This window comes from Hirundo rustica, chromosome 4 (assembly GCF_015227805.2).
Source record: "Hirundo rustica isolate bHirRus1 chromosome 4, bHirRus1.pri.v3, whole genome shotgun sequence".
NCBI lineage: Eukaryota > Metazoa > Chordata > Aves > Passeriformes > Hirundinidae > Hirundo > Hirundo rustica.
This window is the reverse complement of record NC_053453.1, coordinates 5,140,958-5,161,267: the sequence shown is the minus strand read 5'-3', so window position 1 is coordinate 5,161,267 and position 20,310 is coordinate 5,140,958. Positions and strand designations below refer to the sequence as shown.

Sequence of the window (20,310 nt, the reverse complement as noted above, 5' to 3'; positions counted from 1 at the left end):
CTCTGGTTTTAGAGCTTCACAATAGGGAATAAAAACAAAAGCTCTACCAGGCTTTTAAGATAAAAATCTGCTGTCAAATTCATTAGCGTTTGTGAGAGATGCCTACAGTTGCTGGGGAAAAATAGTTGTGGGTTCCAAAACCAGGACTCTGAGTAAAATCACTTACACTAAGTTTTAAGATTCCAAGTCTACGTATAATTAGGAACCACTTCAGGGGTACTGTGATTTCTGAGGGCTCTGCACTGTGAGAAGAGTTCCTGCATTCTGGGTCAGAGCTGTATCAAGTCCAGCAATGATTTCTGTCTGACTTTCCCCCCTCCTTCCCAGGCCCTATATTTAGGATGTCAGTATGAAATACTGAAAGTTTTTTTGAGGTTAAGCATGCCAATGTCCTCAAAACTCTAGCAGGCATCAGCTTACGTCACTTGGCACTTTAACACTTATAAAAGTTGGGCTGCTCACCTTAAATTAAAGCTATCATCAGGTGAAACATTTAGTCTGTGCTATTCCCCCAGGCTCCATTTTCAGGAAATGGAGAAAGAAAAGCAATGCCCAAAGATATTCACCTTGTCCTGAGATGAGGCACCTATTTCTCTCCATTTCTCCCCTGGTTCTTTTGACAGACGACTTTTGTAATATCTAAATTTAGGCAATATGAATCCTGCCATTGGTTTCCTTGTAATTTTTGAGTGCGAGTCATCAGTGAGCACATATGGATAATCACCTTTATGCTCCTTAGGCTCCTCTTAAGATTTTAAAAAGATCTCTTTAGAAAGGGATCAGATTGCACAAAAGTGTGTTTTAAGATTATCATTATCTGTAAAACACATATTTCAAAATGGCTGTAAAACAACAACAAAAAGAGACATGCTGACAGCTACTACAAGGAATAGCTCCGTGTTGCATTTTAAGGATACTGAAGATTTACTTAGGAAAAACAAAAATCAGAATAGTGAAGAGACCTCAAAACCTCCAGATTCTCTTACAATAACATCAAACTTGTTACTATCCCGAATAATTACTGTCATTTATATTGCAGTCCCTCAAAGGCCAAGCATCATCAGGGCATTCCTCTACAGCAGATACAATGGGGTATAGGCAGTCCTGCTTTCAGTACAGAAAAGCAGCTCAAAGGATAGATGAAAGAAGAAATGCTTCAAAATGAACATCTGAGGTAAAGAGAAAGGTCAAACATGAGATACTTTTTTTTTTTTTTTTTTTTTTTTAATAAGGGAGTGATTAGTTAAATTCAAGTCTCATTTCAAAATAACTACTTTCTTTAGAAAATAGCAGGCATCCAAATTATGGAAAATCTGCTCTTTAAGACAGTTGACTTGAGAACATTTAAATACCGAGGGCTGAAATCTTTTCTTTTTAATGATGAGGTTTAGGAAAAGATAGAAGATGATATCATTTCCAAAGACTAGCTCTGGATTGCTGCATATAGTTTGACATTCAAGATATTTTAATATTATCAGCTAGCACTGCCTGCCATCCTGGTTGAGCAATGTTTTCTTGACCAATTATTTACATGCTTCTAAAACGAGAGTGAGTTTTGAGAAAGGATTTATTTGAAGGTGGAAGCCAAAGCTTCTCCATTAGAAGAGAGGATCAGAAATGGACTGTGCCAAATATCTGCTTTATTTAAGGGAGAATAAATCTTCAGTAAATGTTATGTGAAGGTATGGAAAATTCTGTCATGGTTTGGCAGAGACATGCCTGGCGTAGGCGGGTGGGCATTCAAGCCTGACATAACTGGCAAAGCAGCACCAGTGACATGAGAGGACACGAAAACATGAGGGGTGAAAGGTATGATCTGGTGTTCTCAGAGGGAGAGAAGCTGCTTGCCAGAATATCTCAGCTGGGAGGGAACAAAAAACGCAGGCACAGAAGGTAACCCCAACTCCCACCGTCCGCACAAACCCAGTGAAGACAGCAGCTGACATGTCAGGTTGGTCTTCAGACCATGCCCCTGTTACTGTCAGGAAAAAATCCTTTTCATTTCATAATAATTAAAATGCTCATAGATGTTTTATTAACTCACTCTACAGAACCACATAGATTTTATAATTCATCCAAGCACTTACAAGTAGTTACTTGTGTTAGGCTGTCAAGACAGAAATGATTCAAAACCTTGTGTACTGAGCTTCTTGGAAGACATATCATTCCCTAACACAATGGTATTAGAAAGACTGCTGACAGATAGTGATCAAGAGATTTCATTTTGCTTGTCATATGGTGGGTTGTCAATTCTTCTTTTTGCTTTAGATAAAAGCTTAGTTGCATTAGATTTCAATAATGGTGAAGTTGCAGGTTAACGTTTTTCAAAAGCACCAAAGTGACTTCAGTACTTAAATTCTATTTTCAAAATGCTGTAGACGCTTGAGAACAGAAGTCTCTGCAGTAAAGGGAACTGAGATATTATTAAAGAAATTTAAGGAATGGTGGGAATAAAACCCCAACTCAAGAGAACCAAAGTTTGTACCCTACTCCAGACCACAGGCTTAAAATATATGAAGTTTGTAGATGACTAAACTTCAAGGACAAGCCAAAGATTTACATTTCCATTTTGAACATGCTTGTTTTATCATCAATGTTAATCCACTGCAGATTTCCTCCCACAGTCCTAAAAAATTTCTAAATGGTAATTTTAAGATAGCCTTCCCCTCAAAACACAAAATTTCCTCAGTTTTGCTCAAGATTTAAGCAGGTGATTCAGTGATATTGCTACAAAATTTTCCATTCAATATATATATGCAAATTATTAGCTTGATATTTTTTTCCCTTATTTTAACAGCTTAGAGGAGGAAGTGGCCGTTTAAACTTTACTCCCCCCTTGAGTGAAATAAAAAAATTGAGCCAGTACATAAAAGAGGAAAAGTAGCCCAGATTTTCCTTCTGTTAATACTAACCTAGCATTAAGCAAATAAATAATCCATGCGGTTAGTCTATATTTAAAATATTTGTTCTTCTTTAAATATAAAGTAACTTTCACAGAAACAAACAGAAGTGGCTAGAGACTGAAATCCTTCCTTTGAAATTGAAGCTGAGTATTTTCTCCTTTAAGCTCCAAACATCATCTCCCTCATGCCCAAAGGGTTTCACACTGTTCTCCAGGACTCCATTCATTCACTGCTCCCCTCGGCTGCTGAGCTCAGAGCCTGGTCCAGGAAAGGCTGACTACAAGCTCAGCTTCACCAAGATTCTAGAATTTTACCTCCCTTCATTAATTGCTTTTTTTTAAATGGTGAATTTCTCAAGCTAAACTGTTATTTTTTTCCTAATACTTTTAGTTTGTTCTGTTATTGCAGGTACTGACTATGAAATGTTGAGAGCAAACACAGTTTGAAACAGAACTGCCATAGCAGCTATAGAGCATCTGAAAGGAAAAAAAAAAAATAGGCCAGACCTTTATTAAATTTTAAAAGTATGCCTTCGCTACACTCTTGTAAAGATCCAAATAGGGTATTCAAATCTCTAGAGATCACCAGTATAATTTCTTTATCATGTTCCATTTAAAATTTAATTATGTAGTCTACAACAAGAAGTATCTGAGTACTCTAAATAGGTCATGCAATGAACAACTTAATATTATTGTAAAGTTTTCCTTGTGAAGATCTCTTCTTTGATGTGCTTTCTTCGAAAAAACAATATACATTCATAGCTATAATAATGTCATTTAATATAAAAATTGTAAAGCTTCTTTATCACATTTTAAGTCTGAATTTTCAATTCATTCTCTAGCCTGAGCTTCCTGAAATCATCAGAAATAACTGGTAAATTAGAACTGACACAATATAATTGTACTGAATATTTTTATATCTTTCAACAGGCAAAGTTAATCTATTATCTTTCCTACTAAATGATGTCCACCAACTCACATTTTTCTATTTTTGCCTATCAGTGATACACATACTTCAGCGAGAAGAAGAAGGGCGATTTCTTCTTCCTCTTAAATATAATCATTAGAGAACCATCGGCAGTATTAAATTGAAAAGGTATATGCTAAAAAGGCACATTTACCAGGGCATTTTGTTATATTTGCTTTTTTTTAAAAAATGCACATACATAACCTCTCTTGGTTACTACTGAGATGAGAAAATATTCAAAATGTACTCCTCTGTACTTCTGACTAATTACAGGGCTTTATGGGAGTGAATCTCTAATTCCACCTCTTTAACTGAACTATGAAAAAATCATAAGGGGTTTCTGAGGCTTTTTTTTTTAAATGACAACAACAAAAACAATAAATAATTAATGCCACCAGTGCCTAAACTTTCTTGACAGCCAGACAAAATATTTCAGGTACAAGCACATCTGGTCACACTTACGCCGCTTATGGTGAAAACCCTTTCACCAGGTATGTGAGTGCATGATAACGATTCGATCAGTGCTGGCCACAAATATATCCAAGAGTCATTACTGCTCTAGGATAAGGCATTGTGTTTGCCTGGATAAAGGAGAGTCGGATTTTCAGTGTTAAAGGGGACTTGCTCTGCCCCACTGGACAAAATACAGAGATGGGGATCCTAGCAATGATGGGAAAGTGGTTATAAATTTCGTCATTTCAAGGTGCAACACCTGAAATTCTATATGCTGTAAAGTGTTTTCAGGGTAAAGGTGGAAGAAGATGTGAGGAAATTAGACTATTTCATGGTTATGAATTAATAATAGCAAAACAAGTCACTTGACATTTGGAGGAAGAACAAAAAATATTAGATTAATACATCACAACATAAGATTAAAAACCCTAAGGAGCTGTTTGCTTAGAGAAATTCAGGAACAGGTGAATCTTGGAGAAGGCTGGAGGACAAGCCAACCTGCACCTAGCTGGAAACATTTGTTTTAAATCATGACAAGATCATTTGGTTTAATATTTATAACACAATTACAATGCCTTGTGCACATTGCTGGTATAATCTGATTTTACTTGTGACATCTTACTGCAGTTGAAATTAAAGCCTTGTGGTAATAATTCAAAAAGCACATTTAGACAATCATTAATGGAAGTACGACATGGGATGTTTATTCAAGCACTTATGTGTCTCATTTTAACTTTAATTTGAAGCGGAATTCATTTCTGCAGTGTAAGGACTCCATGTTTCCAGTATATTAGTCCTATAATACCTCACCAAGTGCAGTGAAACTGGAAATATTTTAGCACTAAAGCCATTAAAAGATACAGCTAAGCATCAATATTGAGATTACTGGCCAAGGACATGGCTACTCTGTTGAACCCCAATTTTTTTTTTTTTTTTTTTTTTTTTTTTTTGGTGTGTGTGTATGAAGAAATGCAATTATTTTGCAAGGAAGTTGACCAAAATCTTTGGTGTCAGGTAGACCTGATCACAGGTCAGCTCTTCAAACACATAGCAAAAATTCACCAGCATATTTGCTTGCACAGCCATGGAGACCAAGTGACAGTAAGCCATAAAAAGAAATGTATCTATTAAATGAACAAATCATATAAATCACATAAATTTGTACACACAGAACAAAGGGGTACATTACACAGGGAGAAGTCATCATATATAGTGAAAATATACATTTTTACAGATTAGCAATATAAAAAAGTCAACTAATCTACACCATATACCCTCTAAAGAAGGTGAATATTTTTTCTCTGCCTTAGAATCAGAAGCAACTTGCATTTATTACTATGCTTAAAGAAAATTGTCCTTCCTGTTGAAATATTCTTTTGACATTATATATTGTTTGAACTACAACACTTCTTTAATCAGATGATAGCAGAACCCCCCCCAAACCATAACCCCACTAAAATCCCCTGCAAAGAGAGCAAAACCAGTGGCAGAAGAGGACGGGAGCATCTTTAACTCACTAGGCATCGCTGCTAAGTGACAGATTACCATATCGGATTTTTTTGTTTCCCTTCTCTCCATCATTTTCTCTATCTGCATGATTACAGCATTTTATTGCATTCTCTGACAATATGTAGACAGATCTCTCTTCAAAAACCTCTATTGCAGCCTGGGAGTCTTGTCTAGATCTATTATTTTATTAAAAGCTTTCTCAGCATAGAAGAATTTGGTCTAAGCTGCTTTCCTGCTTTCCAAATGAAAATGCCTTAAGAGCATAGATTTTTTTTTTTTTTTCCTCCTACCTCTAAGTTTCCCTCCTCTCATCCCTCAGGTGAAATGTAAAGCAAAAGCCAAACCACCTGCCATGGGTATAATTGCACAGCTGGAAGGACGCCACAGCTGGGATTTTCCTCATCAGGTGCACAACTGTGCTGAGCCTCAAAGCAACCTCAACCTCACAAGCTTTAAGCTGTGTGGGCTTGGCTGTGCCACTGTTTCAGTGTCATTTGTCTGTCTGTGGCATGCAGGGAGAGCTCTCCTCCCTGCACCCCCGGTTCTCAGTATCCCAGCAGTTTTCCCTGGGAAAAAGAGCATGTCCTCCAAAGGTCGTGCTTCTCTCAGCACCTTCCAGACATTGACACACAGATGAAGTTTAGAGCAACTTGCTTACCTTGGTAATGTTCCAGATAGCTCTGTGGCAGTCTCTCTGAAAGACACAAAGGGAGGAAAACTTAGTTTGTGTTTTAAACAGCTATAAAATTTTTAAGATGTCTTTGTACTGCTTGTGTTTTATAGGAGTGCAGACACATCCACAGCTCCATACACGTCACTGGAGGATGCGATGCCCCCCTGATCATATAGAAAAGAATCTGAAAAAGCAGACGATGGAGTATGAGCTAAGGATCTATCAGAATCAACTTCTCCGTGGTACAATTAGTCATTTTTTGGGGGGCATAAAATTATCACTGTTTCAAATGCCAGCACTGCGTGATCTTACATAGACAAAAAGTAGCACTGGGCCAATTTTTCCAGTGGAAAATGTTCCCTTTTATTTCAGTCCTGCAGCAAAATCAAGGCATTACACAGTTCTACAACCAGGTTATGCACTGAGAAAATACCATGTTAATGTTAAATCTTCTTATGCTTATACAACAGTTGTTTTCCAGATATGTAACTTTTTGTCCAGTTTACTAGTCTGAAACACTTTCGTGGGTGTGCAATTTTTTTGAGGCAAGCTGAGTGCAAGATAGTGAAAGTGAGCTAATGCAGTGGTATGTCACATTAAAACACAATTAAATACATTACTATTATCTGTGTACACAGTCCTTAAAATATATCCCAGATTTATCACCACTGTATGTCCTTGTTTTCCTCCCCATCAAATTTGCCTAAACCCTATCCAAGAATCAGGAAAATAGCTGGATAACTCAATTTCTCATTCCTCTCCCATACATAGGACCTTAAAAATCTAGGAAGAAGGCATAAGACGCTTCATTGTCTTAGACTTGACCAGATGCCCATCTCATTCCACACTTTTCTTGTCCATTTATAAAATTGACATCCAATGTACAAATTTTCTGCATGAAAGGTTAACTGGTTAGTTCATACCCTGTTTGCTCCAGCTGAGATAGAATCTGCAAAATTTCACATCTCTAGAGGGAACTTAGGATGTGGAACAATTCTCAACATTATATTTTCTTCTTGTTATTTACAGCAGAGAAAATCCTTCCATCCACTTTTATACTTGGAGGGGAATCTTTTTTGTAAGAGGAGGTGGTAGTAATTAGGGTAGGTCCCAAAATCTTCCTTGCCTTAGCAATTTCCAAAACTATGGGCCTCGAAATCTCTTTGTAGTGAAACAACCCTATACATCTTTGTTGCAAGAGTATGAACCTTATATATACAGATTGAACCCCAGAGGCTAATTTATTTATGAATCCAAAGGAAAAACTGTGAAAGAAATATATTTTTGAAGGCTTTCTAGAGTTCCCCCATGTTCTGAAGTCACTTTTCTTGATGGGGCAGCTACAGAGTTAATATATTAAAACCACAATAATTCAGAACTCCTCTTCAGGAGATCTCTCTAGATCTTTCTAGTGCTTTTTTGGCACTGTATGAACTGTGAGCAGCTATGAGGGTCTAATTTTTTTCATTACAATTTTTTTTAAAATTTATTGGACATCTCACAGTGACACCAGGCCTTTTCCTTAACAGTTGCACTGACAATTGTAGTCTCCATTATAATGTCAGAGGAAATGAAATGGTCCCTCTAAACGTGCACGGTTTTGCATTTTCAGACTCTGTCTCCAAGCTGTGCAGTTTGCTGGGCACAGAAGGTTACCTTAAACCTCCCAATGCTTTGCTTCAAAAGGCACAGATCAGAACTGTGCTCAGTGGTTGCAAAGAAGATTAAGCAAGAAATAAAAGATGGTTCACACCCTTTACTTGCATGCACCATTCTGCATCAGTCCAGCACATATTTTAGCCCCCTCCGAAAAAACCAGTTCCTCTCACCCCAACTAAGGCAGACAGATAAATTATTTAGCAGGTGTCTGTGGTGAACAAAGTCCATGATATAAATGACATCAAAGGTGAGAGCCAGGAGCAAGAGGAAGTGAATGTAAAGAGATAAGAAAAAGAAATTAGAGTAGAGCAATATAGACTCAGTTTCTATGGGGTTATTTGATACAGCTGAACATTTTAGATATTTTATTTTCATTAAACTCCTGCACATTGGGATCACATCGCCTTATTTTCCAAGCCCTAGTCATGACTTATACAGTTCAGAGAATTAATATGATATTTTTTGTAACTTATCAAAGAACTAAAACACTAAATGGTTCCAACAGTCAGGACATTTTCCTCTTCCAGTGTTAATCCCAGACATCATCTCTTTTTGTTGAAATGCCTTTTTTTTTTTTTTTTTTTTTTTTAGGAAAGAACCTGGGTCTGGGCATCTCTTTGTTCCCTCTTCTTAAGGGGCTCCGTAGCCTTTAGCTACCCATTACTGTTCCAATAAAAGAATGGCACAAACCGTATTGCTTTAGGGTATGGCAGCACGTTTTATAAAATAGCAATTGCTCATCCAGCTTAAAGAGACAACCAGGCAAATCATGGGTGGGTGCTGCAGGGAGGATCAAGAAGCAGAATCATGTAGGTTTAAAAGAGGTTGTTAAACTGGAATCACACTGTCAGTTTCTGAGCAAAGCAGTGAGTGATTGGTGCATCTAAATTCCTAAAGATTTTCATTCTTGTTAAATAACCCTCTCTACAAGGGATGTTAGCATTGTGGAAACAATTATTAAATAGTCGATGCAGTGGTAAAAAATCTGAATGTGATCAGAATGTTAAACGAAGACACTGCAGGTCTTTAACATACATTTTTAATGTAATTAATTTTGTTGCCAATTTGACATTTGGTCAGAACAAATTCCATTTTTGAGCAAAAAAATGTAAAGTAATGGGTTTTGAAATACAGATCTAACTCAAATAAAACTCAAACTCACAAGTAAAAGTATGATTAGTTCCCAGCTATCCAAAGATTTTATTGCTTCTCATCAACTCAGTAAACACTTCTACCATAAAAACAAATTAACCCCACTTTAGATTATGAAACTAAAAATGTTATTTCCCAGAAAACAAACACAATTACCCCCACCATGCCATTGAAAATAAATGGTACATGGACTGCTGAAGATGATTAATGTCCATGGTAAGTGTTCCTATAAATATCAGGAGTCGAAATACCACTCTATATTTCATGGGAGTTTAAAAAGAAAATCTTTTGGAGCAAATTACTCAACGAGAAAACCCTTAAAGTTTGTTTAAAGATAATAGATCATTCTGTAGCCATTCAAGAAACCGAAACTAGACTTGCACAACCAATTTTCAGACCCCTAATACACCCCAATGACACACACAATAAATATAACTCACAATTTACTGTATCTACAGGAAACAAAAAGTTCTTGGATGAAAACAAGAAGATAATACTCAAAGGGAGAATGAATATAAGATCATGTATTTTACATCCTGCCTGTGATAAGAAAGGATGACCTTGAAAAAGAGTGAGGTTGGGAAAGTGAATGCTTTTTCATAGCTGCCCTGAATTCCACTGAAATCCAATGCAAATGGGATGAGCTAATGCTCAACAGTGCTAAGGCAAGGAGGGGACCTGGTTGAAGACTCTGGAAGAGCTGTGATGGGGAGGGTGACACTATGGAAGAGCAGGGCAGCATTCCCAGGAAGGTCATTTACAATTTCTAAGCATTTTGAGTTCAGCTGCAGAAGGACAGATTTGAGACAACATGATCTGCACATATGGAAGATGTAGGTGCTGTTGAAAGCAGGAGAGTGCTGGGTGGGAGGTCTGCGCCCCAAAGTATTGCACTCTCTCATGGGGCCTTCCAGAGAAGCAAAGTTACCAGTTGTTTCTGAGAACTTTGAGGAGCTTTGACCTCCTGCAGAGGTTCTGCACTCTCGAGAGGACCATGGAGCTCTTCTCAAATCCCAGAGAGCCAGTGTGGGTGAACCAAACACCACACATGCATTTTGTCATTTCTCTCTGCAGGCTGAGAAATTCTGCCCGTAGGATTGGAGTAGGATGTATACCAAAGCAGAAAAGTATAAATATTTTAGTCAAAACCTTACAGTGAAGTGGAAGTGGGAAGATCTGCATGAAGATCAGCAAACAGACTTTACTGCCTAATAGTTCTGTTTAAAAAGAGTTGTTCAAGAAAACTCTTCATAATATCTGGAAAGTGTTGTGTTTATATTAAGTGTTTTGTTCACTAAGAAATCATATGGTGCTCTGCTCTCTGAGGCTGACTGGCAGCTGTTGTTACCCACCTACATGCAGGATTTGGCACAACACAGCTCTGAAGTTTGCCTCTGCAACATTTTGCAGTTTTCCCAGAGAAGCTGCGGCTGCCCCATCCCTGGAAGAGATTACAAGACCAGGTTGGATGGGGCTTGGAGCAACCTGGTCTAATGGAAGGTGTCTCTGCCCACAGCAGGAAGCTTGGAATGAGATGATCTTTAAAGTCCCTTCCAACTCAAACCATTTGATGTTTTCTGCTGTTTCTGCAGCAATGTAAACTGAGGCACAAGAGACAGGGCAGGTTTTAAAGGGCAGCTGAGGTCATCTGGGCTAAATGCACATCAGTAACCTGAGCAAGTACTGAGTTCAAACCATGCAAGTCAAGACTACACTTAAAAATCATCTTTTAGTTCTGTGGGATCATGACCCTTAGTGATTTGGAAACTTCAGGTCTCCACAGAGAACAACTTTTGTTCTGAAGAGGAAAGCATATGGATTCTAGCTAAGCAATCTGTTGGGGTGCTGGGGAAGATGCAAAAAAAGGCAGCAACACATTCCTGCAATCGTGTTACTGTTCTTCCTTTTTCCATCTCACACTTTGGGGAGAGGATAAAGCCCGCCTACGGCACACAAGGCATATGAGGATAAGGGCAAAGCTGGAGAAGGGATCTGCATGGTGTGCTAATAAGAATGCAACTCAAATGCAAGCAGAAAAGCCCCAGGGTGCAGAATGGTGGATTCTCCCAGTTTGGAAAGAGAGGTGTCCTAACCCTGGGGTCTTGGTTTTAGGCATCAGAAGCACAAGTTAACATTGCAATAAGGGGGCTCAAAAGGTCCTGTCTTCTCCAGGACAGGCGAACATGACCCCTTTGATTCTCTGTGGTGTACAGAAGCAGTAACTTCCATTACTTGTGCTCATTTTCCTTAAAGCATAAAACACTCTATTAGGTTAAGCTGATATTTCTGATTTAGGTGAAACATTCAACCCTTCACTAAACAGAGTCCTACCACTGACATAAGCATTGGCCTTCCTGGAAGGGATGTATTTGTTAACAGAAAAAAGTACACGTTGAAGAAAAATTACGTATTTTGGATGATCACTTGAAAAGTTAAAGATTTTTTTTCCAGGAATATCCAGTGGACATAATGGGATAATGCCAGGAGTGCTGACGTATTTAACAAATTGCAATACTGCTGATAACTAGGAAGTTCTATCTTGAAATATTTCCAAATATTTCATAACCATGAATTGTTCTTTGCTTTGCCCCAGGGACAAATCTGACTTGCCAGAACAAACAACTCACCTGATGCTTTTGACCATTTTTTTCTGGCTCTGTCTACACACAGACACTGCCCCACTAACTGAGCAACGCAAGAAAATCAGGGTGGAGAAGGCTCCAAAATTTGTTGTTGAACAACACCCTTCAACCAGACCACCAATAAAGCTTTTTTAATTGTAGGGTCCACAATTGCAGACGTTCTCTGCTCCTAGATGTGCATCAGCAATGTGGCAAAAGACAGCCACTCATTGTCAATATAAAGCAAATAAAGAAAATTTTACAAAGAGATAAGAAGGATTTTCCACCCAAAGCAGGGGAGAACAGCTAAAGAGGAACTTTAAATTAGCTTTAAAAGGAAGGTTGTATCAGGAGGAATATAATTACTTTCTTGGAGTTTCACCAAGACTTGGGAGTCAATGCCTCTACTCTTGCAGAATGGTGCAGTGGGATTTTTAATGACCACAAATGGTCAGGACATTGATTTCACATTCCAGGTGAAAAATGGCACCTCCAAAGACACATTGTTGTCTCTGCTCTTCCTAAAATCACTTTGGGAACTGCATCTGCCTTGACTTGGAAGAATTAATAGTGTGTGTTGAAATGCCATTGTGAGACACGGTATCTCACTGGTCTTAAATTGAATATTGTCTCAGATTTGTTAGCATGCAGCAACATAAACTGCCTACATTTGGATATGATATTGGGTTTAAATTCTGGATGCAGTTTTGCTATGATCAATTTGATAGATTTCAGAGAAAGCTTTGTTTTTTTCCGTATCATATGCTCTTTACATATCTTTTCAGTAGAATTGTTCCCTATGCCAACTAGAGATCAAAATGGTCAAAACCAATTACATCTTTTAAAATGCTTAAACTATTACAGACTATCAAGATTTCAAACCGGTACTTCTGTAAGTATTTTATCTTTCACACAGTAAACAGCAAATAAATACAATGCCATGTTATATCTTCACACCGAGCTTAGCTATCTAACAAGGATCACACATTTGCAGCAGAAATTCTGCATAAACAGTCTCTGAATGTGCTATTTAAGTACAAGCTAAATACTCTTTTTTTAGGAAGTGATGTAACAAGTTCATATGTAAAAATCTATTTCTATGCAATGTGACATTCTGCAAGATTAGCTGACTGAGATAAAGGACATGAGCAAACATGCTTGTTGTTTTCTCCCACGATTATTTTTAAAAGCTGCATTTTTCAGTATTCTAAATTTGCTGCTTCTGAATTTTTTATTCCTTCTTAGGTATGTGGAAAGAAATCTCTATGTAGTCAGTGATAACCACCTGCCATGAAAACCGTTCATGTCCAGTGCACCTCCTGTGTACAAATAATACCCCAAATAAAACCGGCCCACATCATTGTGACTACTTTATATGATTTACCCTTCACCCCAACATCTTTGAAGACAACAGTATTATAACTTACAAATCAAAGCATAATTCAAGCCAAATTTTCACTCATTGCGATTTAACTACCACTCCCAGTTCAGATTTTTCCCCCTGTCTAACTACCCACCAAGGACATCACATGAAACTTCTATCTCATACATCTTTTGCTCTGCTATTAAAAAGCAAGATAGACATTAATAGGTGGGAGAAACACAGCAGTGTCTGTTTGAGAAACTGGTAATGGGAGCATGGATGGGTTGCAATTCAGCCAGGGTCATTAGGGAGAAATGCCAGGGCACGGAGAGGAATGAAGATCCCACTCTGGTGTTTTGCTCCAAGGTCAGACCCTGCCTTTGTGGATGTCACTGTTGCCATGCATTTTTTCAGGCAAGCGGTGCATTTTGAAAGTTAACAGCTTGGAAATGAAGAAAGAAAGCACTGTGGGTACAGGATTTGTCTCTCTAGAACACAGCGGCCAGCAGGAAGAACATGGAGGAGAATCCACCCTGGTACCACTCCAACACCTCACTCTGTTTGTACAGGAAGAGAAAGAAATGATGCACAGGCAACTGCCTCAGGGAGCTCAGTAGGAATAAAATACCCTCTGTCTCTCTCCAAAATGAGAAGAAAGATCATCCAAAACAGAGCAGATGTTCCTCCCCATATGCACATTGAACCTGCTGTAACCTCCCAGGGTAGAAAATCTTACACATTTTGTATTTGACTGACCTGTAGCTCATGCTACACTGCCACTGGTGCCGTGTTACTTTACCACCATTTCTTCTCACTGTGCCGAGGAAGGGAGGGGAATCCCACCCAAAGTCTCGGCAGCAACTTTGGGTCAAACTTAGTTGTACAAATATAGAACTGCAGGAGAATTCTGGGCCATGTGCTAATTCTACAGAAGAATTATGTAGTCATAAAATGGTTTGGGCTGGAAGATCATCCCATGGGCAGGGAACCTTCTACTGCACCTGGTTGCTCAAAGCCCCATTCAACCTGGCCTTGAGCTCTTTCAGGGATGCGGTAGCCACAGCTTCTCTTGGCAACCTGTGCCAGGGCCTCACCCCCCTCACAGGGGAGGATTTCATCCTAATATCTAATATAAATCTATCCTCTGTTACCTCTTCCATCACAACACTCCCCAATGAAGAGTCCCTCCTCTTTCTTGTAGATCTTTTTTGGTACTGGAAGGTGCCATAGGGCTGCATGGAGCCTTCTCCTCTCCAGGTCGAGCAACCCCAAGAAGTCATACATTCTCAAGGTTGCATGAGATATATTCAAAAAGATGTGCAAATCATTCAAGTTCTATAGATGGTGATAGCTTAGATTATTTCCTTAGTTTCTGACATGTTGTACAGGGCTTCGGTAAGTATCTTCAGATATTTAAGACTTGGCCACACTTGTGTAGGGTGAGAGGCCCAGTTATGTGCACAATTTACACAAGTGTCTTTACTATGAGCCTTTGGTTGGGTCAAAAGTTGATGTCTTCAGTGATGAATGCCAAAAAGGAAAAAGCCACCCAAACAACGGTTTTCTGTTGAATGCCCACACCCCACTCTTCCTACCCATATTTCCCTCACAATGCCAACAGTTCAAAACCCTGGTGTTCCCTGGTGTCAGATGTTTTTTGCTAATATACACAAACTTCAAGCCACTCAAAAACTTTGGAGACTTTATTTAAACTTGTTTCAGAGAAGTAACTCTTGATTCTCTGCCAGAAATGCCAAGCTTGGAAATGGCATCTTATCCTGGTCTCAAAATACTTTACTGAAGCTAAACAACTTGGATACTTCAGCTATTATGTATTCAAATAGTTCCTCATTTTCTTAGCCAATGCAGGCTGGGTGGAGATGGGCATTTGGGGATCTCTGAAGTTTTGTGAAGGAAGGACTTCTAGAACAAGGTGAGGTGCTGAGTATAGGTACCTTGGGAGAGCTAGCATAAGTTAGGATGGGTTTGTCTTGTTTGTCCAGTTCCATATGCAAAAATACAGGAATGGCATTGGCAACGTACCAGGGGAAAAAACACAAACCCCCAACAAAACCAAACCAATTTAAAAAAACTCCATGACCAATAAAAGCACCCCCAAAAACAACAACCCTGCTGAAAATCCCACAAATCTCCAGGCTTTGGGTAAGTGCAGGCTCTTCCCACTTTCAACTTTGAGGGCGGTGTACTCTTGCTGTATTTTTCCACTCAGAAGGATCAAATTCAAGAAATCCCTCAAGATCAACTCCTGCTGGAGTTCCCCACTCAGGAGGGGTGCTGAACATGGCCACACACTGTAGCATGGGCAGATACAAACCCACTTGCCTGCCCTCCCAGATACGGAAACAGAAATCAGCTCTGATAAATGCTGCCACTACCTTAACCCTACCTCTGGAGAAGCTTTCAATGGCTTTGGAAAAGCCTGCTCTCCTGTAGCACTGTTTTCATCAGATGGGTACAGGAACTACTGAAAACGGCTTGTCTACCTGGAACATGAAGGTTGCCAACATTTCCGTCAGATGTTTGTCCATATTGTCTTTTCATCCACCTGCTGAAGTGGTCACTTCCGTTTTGTAGTTATTAATCAAGAGTAAATTTACTTCTTTACATTTACTTCTTTACAATAAATTTACTACAAGACAGCTCCTCTCTGTCCTGACATCTCCTCCTTGTAATCTAAAATACAAAAACGTCAGGCTGAAACATGGGATGGAATAGAAAAAATGTCAAAAGGATTCTGAACAAGCCTGCCAGTCAGGAGGCTGTGTCCCACTAGCTGCCGTTCAAAACAGTCCTCATACAATTTCCATAAATACTGTAGTATCTTCTGGAGTATCTCAGCACAAACTGCAACAGATGTTGGATGCTATTATTTCTTAATTCTTGATCATTTGTTGTTCATCTGTTATTTTTTGTCTCTTTTTTTCCCCCCTCTTGCCACCTGTCCTCCCACAAATCAGAAATGTTAAAAACAACACAGTCAACTTTTGTTCTTACTGGTCTGTCTACCACAGCCCAAAATTAATAGGACAGGAAAAGAAAAGAGATTAAGATCTAACTCCCTGTCTTATTTCTGACCCTAAAAGGATGGGTTGAGTTTATTTTTGACAACCCTGACCAGAGAGAATAAATCTGCTGAGCTGTCCACCTCAGGAAATGGAAGTACATAAGTACCTTTTTTCTCTAACAAGTTCATAAATGTTACTGAACAGTATAGCCATGGTGTTGTGAAATTATGATATAAAGTGTTTTAAAGCGTAAGTTACCAGTGATATATATCTACAAGTAAACCCTTTTCTCCCCAGCCACATCCAAGCCCAAAGATGTTAAGATAGTTCTTTAATGGCAAAAACTATTAGACTGCAATATGTAGCAGGTTCATCTATTAATCATCAGACCATTTATGTTCTGTAATTCTACCACAGTTAAATAACATGGACTACTAAGTACCTGAATCGGCTATTAGCAGCCATTCCCGCTCATTAAAACTCACTTATTTAGACTTTTGCAATGGTAAATGTAACCAGCCCTGGAGGAGTGTCACAGTGCTTGGAAATGGCACATTAAGTTTCATTTACCCAGCTACACTCAAAGGCAGGGGGGGGAAGGGAAAAAATACAGTGACAGTCCATAAGAAAGCTTAGAAGCTTTTTGAAGCTGCATTAAGAAAATGACAAATCTTACAAAGAGAGCCATAAAGCTTCCTCAAGTACAACAGTTCGGCAAGGAGCTATTTATCATAGTTTGTTGAAAAGACTCCTACGTTTGATACTATTGGACTGTGAGAGATGATTATTAAATGTAATTACAGAAATAGCACAGAAATAATAGTTTATTGCAGAGCATAAGCAACACTGTATTAACAAAGAGGAGTGGGGAACATGTTCAGCATTTGCAATGGTATCATTAATTTTTCTGGGAACACATACACAAATGTATACACATTTGATTCCATGTTGGCTTCTTCTAACCAGAATTATCCTTCAAGAATTTCTGATCTGGGTCAATGCATCCATCTACACTTGGAGTGAGAAAACAAGAGCCAAAGCGGATTTCTATTTGGGTGTCAGCTTTTATTCCTTTCCTACTTAACACAGATTTATTTTTAAAAAATCACAGCCTGCTGTCAAGAAATACTGCTCACATTTGCTTATTAGCAGCCCTGCAATAGATACATTTTTGCTACAGTGCTGCCATTTGAAGTGAATGATTTATTTAGAATGTGCCAGTTATCACAAGATTCCCCACACAGCAAACCAACAAGTTTTGATTTCTTATTGCTACCTGCAGGAGTGAGTTTAATTTCTATTATACCTTCACCTCAGCATGTTTGCTTTTGTACCCAGCCATCAATTTTACCTTTTCTTTTTTCTGTGAGCGATTCCACCCAATTTCTTTTCACTCTTGAATATATCTGCCACTCACTTCTCATGCATTATTGTCCATCTTGGTGAAACCTCCTGTTTTAAAACCATACAGTTCTTTCAGAAAGCCTTTTCTGCTGATTTGGGGTGGGCATCCACACTTTTCCCAAACTACAAAGACAAAAAAACTTAGAAGCACAGCTTCTTACAATTAGGGCTAAGTTTTGCACCAGCAAGCAGGGCAAAAACCCACCCTATCTGAGCAGTTCAGAAGATCCCTTCTGGTCCAATAAGTTTTAGGCTAAATTAACTCTGCTGCTGGCCCAAGACCGAAACATTTTGAAAAACTGTTTTGGAAAGAAGGCATTCAGTGACAGACGGGCATTATTTATTTTTGGGTAAAAGGAACAGCTTAAAACAGGTTGGGAACATGGGAAAGCATCCTGGCATATCAAGGCAAAGGCTGAAAGCATCTGGCGTACTAAAGAGATGCAGAAATTATCATCACAAGACCATGCACACACTCATCGATAACGTGGTGCACATTTGACCTCTGCTCTTTCAGTAATGATCTGCTTTGGAGCAGGAAATGCAGCCAGTGGTTTTGAAGCTCAGCAGCTTCCTTTAAGCATCTGTACTCCCTCTTTAGTTTGCAGTGTAACGACAGCTTAATGTTCTACAGGCAAGGCTGCACTCAAAACCAGGAGCTGTGTGCACTCAGCTGAAAGAAAAAAGTGTGGCTGTAAATCAGGTGCAAGAGAAGAAATCAGAGTCTACCTTTAGGCATTTGCATTTCTGGATTTTGTTCAAAGCAGCATTTTCACATTATCTAAAGACTCATGGGTTACCTTTTTGAGGGGTTTGAATCTAAAAAACCTTGTGGATAGATTTCTAACAAAGATTTCCAACCATGCTGCAGAATCCTTGGGAGCTCGATACTGCTTGTATTGAGATGCTTAAGAAAAAAATCCTTCTAACCATCTATCTGCATCAGGAGATACACAAGGGCATTTGGGAAAATTCCCCTGGTCCCACCACATCACTGGTGTAAAAGAAAACAAATTTTCCTTTTGAAGGTTTTTGACTCTTCTGTAACAGACAAATCATTGCTGTAGCACTTTCCAGTGGACAATTATCTTGCCATAATAGCCATAAAAATAAAATAAAATCAACATGGATGGAATTTGAAGTAGGAGACCTAAATTACACTTAACTGCATTCATAAAACTGCACCTCTTCCCAAAGTTGCTCTGCACACTACATTTATGCCAGGATCTCTTAATCTGCTGCTGATGTGCTGCATACTGTGGTCGTGTGCAATTACACTTAGCTGTAATTAAGAACAATTACTACTTTTATTTCTCTACTTGTTCTTTAAAAAGCACAGTTGTAATAAAACTTCCCCTCTCCCCCCCCCCCTTTTTTTTTTTAAGGTGAATATAATTATACATCCTTATAACATCTCAAATAATTAGTTTCTTCTGGAACAATTTTCATTTTAACTGTCAGATCTGCCATCTATAGTCAATAGAACACATTGTAAAAAAATTCTATTATTAACCTTTTTTCACCCCGTAAATCTGCAAAAGGACTTGAAGAAATTGAGGAATTCATTGCTTAAGCATTGAAAGACCAAATGCAACTAACACCCCCTACCCAACAATACCTTCTTAATCATGCTAAAACATTATTATTATTATTGAACTAGCTAACTCTAACAATAATAAATTTAAGCTGGATATAAAAGGTATTTGGCATCTCTCTATACTTCACAGGCTGCTTTCCAGCCCTATTCTCATAAAAGAATCTCTCTACTGTATCTTTGTTTAGAATCTTCCCGTGATTACTAACCATGCAGACTGCAGGGAAAAGTAATTAAGTTTAATAGAAGCCACCCTCATTTTTGAAGCTGCCCTCAATTTAAGCCATAGAAGGAGAGTAATTAAATTTAATGCGTGCCACAGCTTTTATATGAAGATACGGCATGTAAATTTCTCTCACTTCGTAACACGTCTTTTCCGAACACTACAAAATAAGTTTTGTGATGCAATAAGATAGCAAATTACAACCATCAGGTGATGTTAAACTTTCTTTTTCTACTGGCCATCTCTTCCAAAGGGGGAGGCCTTTGTGTAGATTAAGAACAACGTAATCTAAATCACTGGAATTGGGAAGCCTGCAGTGGCTTATCCATCTTTTGCCCGCGTTATCTGCTTTGATTAACTTTAGATGAAACTTGCAGCAGGGCTTACTTTTACAGGTTTTTAACAGATGTAACAGGCTTCCAGCTACAGCACAGACATTGTTTACCAAGAATGTCCTCCCCCAAAGTAGCTGCAGTAGAAGCAGGAACTAATGACATTAATTTCCAGACACAGCCACAGATCTCCCGTATATGACTTCAGTCTTAATTCACCAGAAGAAAAAAAAAACAATGACATTAGATAAGGGTCAGTTATTTTCTCAAAGAATAATCATACTACTTCTACATAAAAAAAAACAAATTACAAACCAAGACAAGCGAAAATATTTCACCCTTGCAAAGAGGAATTTACTGAATGGGGAGCTCTGAGACTGAAAGAGAGTAATTTCCCTTCCCCAGCACTGCAGGCTCTCTCTTTATGTATAA

At 38.6% G+C, this 20,310-nt stretch overlaps 1 protein-coding gene across 6 annotated transcripts in view; it reads right to left on the bottom strand.

Annotated features, from left to right (window-relative positions):
- Positions 1 to 20,310, bottom strand: part of CELF2 (CUGBP Elav-like family member 2) — a 451,396-nt gene that overhangs the window by 299,152 nt on the left and 131,934 nt on the right. For all 6 annotated transcript variants that reach the window (XM_058420361.1, XM_058420360.1, XM_058420359.1 and 3 more), the window contains exon 2: positions 6,490 to 6,525. Coding sequence is in view for 4 of the 6 variants with exons in the window: in XM_058420359.1 (XP_058276342.1) it covers positions 6,490 to 6,525 (36 nt within the window). In the remaining 2 variants the exon portion in view is untranslated. The remainder of the gene's footprint in view (positions 1 to 6,489; positions 6,526 to 20,310) is intronic.